This window comes from Rhincodon typus, chromosome 3 (genome assembly GCF_021869965.1).
Source record: "Rhincodon typus isolate 14 chromosome 3, sRhiTyp1.1, whole genome shotgun sequence".
Taxonomy (NCBI): Eukaryota; Metazoa; Chordata; class Chondrichthyes; order Orectolobiformes; family Rhincodontidae; genus Rhincodon; species Rhincodon typus.
Genome location: NC_063334.1, coordinates 73,426,672 through 73,435,577, shown reverse-complemented (window position 1 = coordinate 73,435,577; position 8,906 = coordinate 73,426,672). Strand labels below are relative to the sequence as shown.

The 8,906-nt window shown below is 40.6% G+C and overlaps 1 protein-coding gene across 2 annotated transcripts in view; it reads right to left on the bottom strand.

The window, feature by feature from the left end:
- The window catches only part of epb41l4a (erythrocyte membrane protein band 4.1 like 4A), a 242,889-nt gene that overhangs the window by 93,112 nt on the left and 140,871 nt on the right, over positions 1 to 8,906 (bottom strand). For both annotated transcript variants that reach the window (XM_048595332.1, XM_048595333.1), the window contains exons 8-10: positions 7,655 to 7,742; positions 1,158 to 1,246; positions 1,006 to 1,069 (exon numbers count right to left, since the gene is read on the bottom strand). In XM_048595332.1, the coding sequence (XP_048451289.1) occupies positions 1,006 to 1,069; positions 1,158 to 1,246; positions 7,655 to 7,742 (241 nt within the window). The remainder of the gene's footprint in view (positions 1 to 1,005; positions 1,070 to 1,157; positions 1,247 to 7,654; positions 7,743 to 8,906) is intronic.

Sequence of the window (8,906 nt, the reverse complement as noted above, 5' to 3'; positions counted from 1 at the left end):
TTTGCAGAGAATGGGTCTCTGTATATGAATGGTTGTTACTTCCATCAACTTCATACGTGCCATTTTATGTACTCAACTCAAAGCTAACGGAAAATATTTTGTTTTGGACTTTGCAAGCAATGGCTGGTTGAGTATTAGGAATACTCAAAGGAACATGTTTGATTCAAATGACCAGTCACTGTGACCTACAGCCTACATAGCTGGCATAGCACAGGCACTGACATTCACACACAATGCTGCTCAATTGTGTGGTGGGCAGACTGTCTTCTTGGACCAATGGCTGCATCTGGTCAGTGGACAATTTCACTCACATAGCCAATTCATAGCAGCAGCATGAAACGACTTGCTTAACCTAGTGTTCTCACTTTTGAGGTAAGTTTCCTTGCAGGGTAATTTGAGATACTTTTCGGGTTTGAAATGATGACCTTTGACTCACTTGCAAGTTTGCATCATATAAAGTGAACAATCATCTGATCAGGATAAACATTGCAGTTTATTTCGGTGTCAAGCTTGCCAAGTGAGCAAAAGGCCATGGGCTCTGTTTACAAGATTGCTGATATCTATATCTTTGAAATGTGCATGGGGTAAAAAGTTAGGTCTCATTCCATCAAAAGTACATCTCCGGTGGAAACTAATAAAAATGTTGGCAAGCCCTTGCCCCTCCAGTGCAATGCTAAATACGTGGGCTGTAGATTGGCTGGTCTACAGCTGATAACAGCTAACCAATGCACTTCAGCTACATTCAGCTGTTTGGCTGCTCCAAACTCACTGTTCACTGAAACTGTTGAACTTATCCATCCTGTTGCTACATTCTGAAAGTGTTCCTCTCCTGTTCCAAGATAGAATTGGAAGTATCTGTAGTCTGTGGCCCAACTGTTACTATCTCAAGTCAACCCCCAAAGGCTACTCAGCACAGGAACTAATTTACAAATAATCTTATGAAGAAGAGCCTTACGGATTGATGTCAAGGAAAGTGGAAAAATATCATGCCTCTATGATACTTACATCTTTGCCTAGTACTCTTAGCTCAAACTGGGTTTCTCTGAAGTTCACCTTGGTTATTCGTGGCCTGTTACCAAACAGAGAACATTTTTAAGTTCAAATTAAAACAAGTGAAGCAAGAAAATCAAAATCAGAATATATTTAAGGTTACCTACCAGAAATACTTTCCAACTTGGATTTTGTTCTTGTAGACAACAACCCCAACTGGTGTTAATCCTAAAAAATACTCTGTCTGGTTTTCACCCTGGAATTCAATAAGAGGTATTTATAGGTATTATTTTAAAATATTCAAATCATCTGTATATCCTCCTGTTTGGGATGGTTGTTGTTCTGTTATAGTTTTTAGTTGCTTTTTCTATCAACATTTATACATACAAGTCAATTTTGTTGGATTAAGTTCAGAAGTTTGTCTCCAAACACACTCATAACCTTGTGTTGTGTGACTTTATGATGTATGTTCTTCCACTAAAGATAACACAAGTTTCTAACTAACTAATCTCAGTGAGTTGAAACTTAGGATATGAGATGCCAGGGCAGGACAAATTGAATATAAAATAATAACAGAATAAATCTGTTATTATCAGCTTGTTGTTTCCATTAGCTGTGCTATCCAGCAGAAAACTCCATAACTTGTATGCTTAGTATGTACTCCCATGAGTAGATTACATCATGCCAGTTAACAGTATTTGAATAGCAGGAAGGAAAAAGAGACCCGTTGCCAGCAAAATGAAAATTATTCACAATGTTAGACATAGCAAGAGTGGATCATTGTGCAACATCAACATTTGTAGGGTTTTTGAGGGTGTTCCAAGTAGACCAAATTTTAAAAAGATGCCCCACCTTCCTCCACCCCCAGCAATAATCCACTGAGGGCAGTATTACCAGGCTATAAGTCTGAGGTCTGCACCTCAGAAACAGCAAGTCTCTCCCTCGAGAATTGCTGGTCAATCTCATTGACCAGAAGCTCTAGCACTCGCAGCAGCACCAGAACACAGTCGTGAATGGATACTGCTGGGACTATAAACATCTCAGGATCACAGAATTACTATGGTGCAGAGGAGGCCATTCAGTCCTTCATGTCTGCATCGGTATTCCGAGCACTTTGCCATTATCTTTTGAAAGGCATTTGGCTGCCTTTTCTCCATAATCCCTCACTTTGTTAAACTTAAATAATCATCTAATGTCTCAATTGAACCTGCCTCTGCCACATTTCCAGGCCGTGCATTCCAACCCTAGTTACTCACTGTGTGAAAAAGGTTTTCTCACCTTGCATTTGCTATTTTTGCCAAACACTTTAAATCAGTGTCATCTGGTTCCTGATCCTTCCCTATCTACTTTGCCCAGACACTTCATGATTTTGAAACCTTCCATGCAATCTCTCTGCAGCATTCTCCTCTCCAAGGAAAACAACCCCAACTTCGACAATCTATCTTCAAAACTGAAGTTTCTCATCCTTGAACAATTCTTGTAATCTTCTTCCACACTTTCTCCAATGCATTCATATCCTTCTTAAAGTATGATGCCCAAAACAGTACACAGTACTCCAGCTGAGGTTTAACTAGGGTCCTACATAAGCTCAGCAGAACATACCTGCTCTGATACTCAATGCCCCTGTTTATGAGTTACAGAGCACTGTTTTATTAACTGCTTTCTCTGACTCAGCAAAGCCTTTAAAAGATCTCACCTAGGTGACTGATAGAGGTAAAAGCACATGTGATCCAGGGTAACTTTGCACGGTGGATCCAAAATTGCCTTAGTGGTAGGAGACAGAGGATGGTGGAAGGTTGTTTGTGTCTCAAAGCTGGCATATCAGAGAGATCAGTGCTAGATCCTTTTATTGTTCATGATGATATAAATGATACAGAAAAGATGTGGGAGGGATAATAAGAGAGTTTGTAGATAACATGAAGATTGGGCAGTGGTGGACAGTGAGGAAGGAGGTCTTGGGTTACAGGAGGATATAGACAGATTGGTCAAATGAGTACATCAATGGCAGATGGAATTTAACATGGATAAGTATGAAATAGAAGAAGTATCAACACAAGGGAGTACCCAACGAATAACAGGACACCAGGAAGCGCAGAGGAACAGAGGGATCTCGGGATGCTTATCTACAGATTCTTGTTGCCTGGGATGGAGCAGTTATGCCATGAAGGGAGGCTGGATAGGCTCAGGATTTTTGCTTTAGTGCAAGGAAGGCTGACAGAGAACCTGATTAAGCTGCATAAAATTATGAGGATAAGAAGCAGCTGTTCCCCTTCGTCAAAGGGTCAATAACAAGGGAACATAATTTTAAAGTGAAAGCCAGAAGGTATAGAGGAGATTCGAGGAAAACATTTTTTCCATAAGGTGGTTTGTAACTAGAATGGAAAGGTAGTTGAATCAGGAAACTCATGACCTCTAAAATGTGCTTGGATGAACACTTGAAAAGATGTAGCATTCAAGGCTATAGACCAAGTGCTGGAAAGTGGAGTGAGTGTAGGTTTGAGATCTTTTTTTGTCGGTACAGATTCCATTGTTTGAAAGGCCTCTTCTGTATCAAATGGCCTTTATGATTCTACCTATACTTTACAACAGGAGCCTTTATTTCATACTGCCTCCCTATATTCTTTGTACCTCACACTTCTCAACAATGAACTTAACCTGCCACCTAACTGCCTACTCCTCCAACCTGACAAAGTCCTTTTGAAGTTCTAGTCTGTCATGCTCACAGTTTATAATTTTCCCAACATTGTGAGGTCTACAAACTTTGAAATTGTCCTTTTCTTTGAAGTTAGCTGCCAGTCTCTTTTCATACTCCCTTTTCCATAGAATCCCTACAGTGTAGAAAAAGGCCATCCTGCCCAACAGGCCCACACCAACCCTCTGAAGAGCATCCTGCCCGGACCCAATCCCCTTTTCCTTGTAATCCTGCATGTCCCATGGCTAACCCACCTACACTCCTGAACACTATGGGCAATTTAGCATGGTCAATCCACCTAACCAGCACATCTTTGGACTGTGGGAGGAAACCAGAGCACCCAGAGGAAACCCACGCAGACACGGGGAGAACGTGCAAACGCCATGCAGATAGTTGCCCAAGGGTGGAATCAAACCCGGGTCCCTGGCTCTGTGAGGCAGCAGTGTTAACCACTGAGCCACTGTGCCACTTCTCCTATGTACTCTTTCAGGTTCCTTCTAAACCTTATATCTTCTGCTTGGTTCGTAATTATATTTACTACCCGACACCTATCATAACCTCAGTTTTTCTTCTTTAACTTAATCCCTTTTGTCACCCAGAAAAATTTAATACCCAGACTTACCCTTTTTCTTAAGCCAGATCTCTGTTATGACCACAACATTCTCGCAAGGGAACCTGCACAAAATGTTATTAACTGTACTCTGGTGCATTCATATATATACACTGAAACTGATTTAGACTTCAATACTTTTCCCCTTCTCCAACTCCACCTATTAACTTACAATTCCCTGTTTTAGTGCTATCTGTCTCGCCCAGCATTTTGTGCACCCTGGCATTACTTTCTAATATTGTCTCCTTGTTCTCAAATCCCAAAGGTTTAGTTTAAACCTTTTCCAACAGCACTAGCAAAAAGCACTGCTGGGAATTCAGTCCTGGCTCTCTTCAGATGCAACCAATCCAGCTTGTACAGCTTCAACCTTCCTCCAGAGCCAGCCAGTGTCCCAGCAATCTAAAATATTCCCTCTTGCACCGGCCATATATTCCTCTTTTTTATCTTCCTATTTCTGTGCTCACATGCAAGTGGCATGAGTAGTAATTGGAACGTTACTACTTTTGAGGTCCTGCTTACTAATTTTATACTCAATTATCTAAATTCCGATTTCAGGATCATGTCCCATTCCTACCTGTGAAGTTAGTACTAATGTGGACCATGATGTCCTGCTGTTCGCCCTCCCACAGAATGTCCTGTAGCGGTTTCTTAATATCCTTAACCCTAGCACAAGGGAGGCAACAAACAATCCTGGAGTCACATTGATGGCTGCAGAAATATCCGTCTGTTTCTCTAACTAAAGAATCCCCTATAAGTACTACCGTTCCACTCTTCTTCCTTCGATCTGCGTGGTTAAGCCTTCCATGGTGCTATGTGCTTGGCTTTTGCTGCATTGTTTTAAGAAGCCATCACTCTCACCAATACCCAGAAGAGAACACCAGTTAGTGCGGGGGACCTCTGTGCACTCCGGTATGACCTGCCTGTTTTCCTTTATCCTGGGCCTATAAATTCTTACTTTCTGCTTGAATAGAATATTACTGAAGTTGAAACACATTCCCAAACAGCTCAGTACCAATCAACTCATGAAATATAAAGAGTGCTGGAGAAACCCAACAGATCTGGCAGCATCTGTAAAGAGAAAAACAGCAAATGTTTCAAGACCAGTGACTCCTTAGCAGATCTGGCAGGAAGAATTGACATGTTTCTCCAACACTCTGTTTCTGTTTCAGATTTCCAGCATCTTCAGTTCTTTGCATTTCTTTTAGTACCAATCAACTCATGCCTTTCCTGTGATGGCATTTAAGTATTTTATTTCAAACTCAGCTCAATAAAAACGTGCTCTCTCACTGATCTGACCGTTCGAGTCCAAGAAGGTAAGTAGTACCTCTGCAAAGAAGTACAACAGCAACTGGAGTGAGCTAAGTCCCAGGCTTTTAGAGCAGGATGGGTTGGGTACAGAGGCAGTGAGGGAGGTCAGCGCATGAATAAATGGGGGGGCTCTTGGTGTCCAGAGGGCACCCTCTCATTCATGTGCCCTCCTTCTGTCCCACTTTTTTAATTAAACAATTTTAAACAATTTTCGAAATAGCTTTATTTCTCTGACCCAACAGCGCCAAGCATTATGTGGCAGTGGAGGTAGATTGAAGCCTTTAATTGCCTCTTACTTTGGGCTCTTAAGGGCATAGAGGCAGCGTCCTAGTGGGCAACTTGCTCTTCCTCAACATTATGAGGAATCAGTCAGGGCAGCAAGATGGTGGGCTGGCTACTCAACATATTTTGTGTGCCCTTTCCAACCCTTACTGAAAACATTCCTGGCACAGGGACAGTACTAATCAAGCCCGATATCTCAGCTGTAAGTATTTTCAGTGGTTAAAAAAAATTCCCTGTGATAGAGAGTTTCAAAGATACACAACCATCTGAGTGAAAACAATTTGCTTCAACTCGGTCCCAGACGATCAGCCCTTTTTCTCAGACTTCAATCAGATCACCCCTTAACCTTCTAAATTTGAGAGAAAACAGGCATAATTTGTATAACCAATGAAGTCCAGGATCATTCTTGTAAATGTATGTTACACTCCATCAAAGGCCAATATATCCTTTCTAAGGTGTAGTGCCCAGATCTGCTCACAGTACTCCGAGTGGAGTCTAATCAGGGTTTTGTATAACTGCAGCATAACTTCTGCATTCTTGTGCTCCCATCCTCTCAACATAAAGGCCAGCATTTCATTAACATTCTCGATTACTTTCTGCACCTGTTCATGACATTTTAGAGATCTATGCAACTGAACCCCACCCCTTCTCCCCAAGTCTCTTTGGACCTCCACTGTATTTAACTTCATACCATCTAGATTCAACCCCAGGTTGTATTTTAAGTTGATTTAACCATGGTGTAATATGTGAATGAGAAACAGGAGGAGTTAAGGGGAGTTCTTTGGGGAACTTCAGAAGTAATGGTACAGGTACAGGAACAGGAAGAGAAGCCACTGCAGATGATCTTTTAGCCAAGAATGGATAGATAAAAATGCAAGCAGATGAGTGGAATCCAGTTGATTAACAAAGGAGAATCTTTTAGGGATTGTTACACTATGTAACTTGTACTGTATTTTGAAAACAGATCTTACTCCATTGCACATCATGGAAGAATACTACATTTTGTTTTTAGTATACAATTTCCCAATGGCTTCTTTGCATGAGGTGAAATAAATATACATAAACAGACCAGGAAGACAGTAGGTTTACAGCTACGTAGAAATTACAACACAGAAATAGGCCATTATGCTCTAGAGGTCAATGCCAGTCTTTATGCAATAAACAAACTTCTCTCATCCTGTTTCACCTCACCTGAGCAGTATATTCTCCTGAGACAACAAGGTGCAGAGCTGAATGAACACAGCAGGCCAAGCAGCATCATAGGAGCAGAAAGGCCGACGTTTCGGGCCTAGACCCTTCATCAGAAATGGTTCTTTTCCTCACCCTGTATTTATCTAGCTTCTCCTTAAATGCAGTTATGCTATTCATCTCAATTACTTCATGTTGTACTGAGTACCATATTCTAATCTGTCTCTGGGCTAAAAATACATTTACTAAATTTCTTACTGAATTTATTAATGACTGTTTTTGAAGTATTAATTTATCTTAAACAAAATAACGATGACAGCACAACAGCTAGTCCTTGTCATGAGGCTTGGAACCAAGAATTATTATTTAGAGGCCTTGAAATTGTACATACATGTACATGAATAAGTTCAGGATAAGGTTTTGCTCTGTGAACTTCACATCTGAGCTATCAGAAAAGGGTCTCACAACAACTGGGGCAAGGCACTTAAGGGCCATCAAAATCATAGAACTGTAATCTGACTTGGAGAGAGAAAAAAAGGGAAAGTTAAATTTACTTTAGTCTTTTGTATGAATATGATACTTACAAAAACTGGATGGAGATCAACTCCATACATCTCTAATAATTTGGCAACTTGCAAATAATTGAGTTCTGCCTCTGCAGGAACTTGACCCCTAAGGAGAAAACAGATTAAAAGAAAATTGAACATTGCTGAGAGAAAGACATGTTGACAGAGTCTTTTGTCTTACAATTATTAGGGCAAACACCAGAATTTCAAATTTAAAATGACCATAACAATTTATACCACAGGGGAACCAGGATGCTGATTACTTAAGATAACAAGGTGTAGAGCTGGATGAACACAACAGGCCAAGCAGCACCAGAGGAGCAGGAAGGCTGACGTTTCGGGCCTAGACCTTTCTTCAGAAATATGGAAAAAAATTATATTTCTTTTCCCAGTGACAAACAACAAAGTAGCAATGACCACATAATCTATTCTAGTGATTTTGGTTGAAGAATACGCACAAGTTGAGACATTAAAACAATTTCTCTGACCTTTTTCAAATAGATGTAGGATCCATCACATTCATCTGAGAGGGAAGAATTTACACCTCATCCAAATAGAATCACAGAGCCATTATGTCATACAGCACGGAAACAGACCCTTCAGTCCAACCAGTCCATGCTGAAAATAATTCCAAACTAAACTCGTCCCATCTGCCTGCGCTCGGCCCATATCCCCCAAATGTTTCTTGTTCATGTACGTATCCAAATATCTTTTAAATGTTGTAGCTGTACCCACATCCATTACTACCACTGGAAGTTCATTCCAAACACAAACCACTATGTAAAAAAAATTGCCCCTCATGTCTTTTTAAAATCTCTCTCCTCTCACTTTAAAAATATACCCCCTACTCTTAAAATCACCCATCCTGGGGAAAATATACCTACCATTAACCCTATCTCTGCCACTTGTGATCTAATGAAACTCTATAAGGTCACCATTCAACCTCCATTCCAGTGAAAAAATTCTCAGCCTGTCTAGCCTCTCCCCATAACTCAACCTAAAAAAAAATCAATTGATCATACTTCTGATAGTGCAGCACTCCCTGTGTAATTTTATGCTAAATTCTGAACTTGACCACACAAACTACAGCATGGAAAATGGTACTACTGACTCCAAACCTGACACTTATTAAATACAACATATAAAATTCCGAGTGAACTCAGGATAGGTGTTAAGAAAATGTTTCCCCTGACAAGGTAATCTAAAACTAGGGGACACAGTTTCAAAATCAGGATCTTCCACTTAAGATGGGGACAAAGAATTTCTTCTC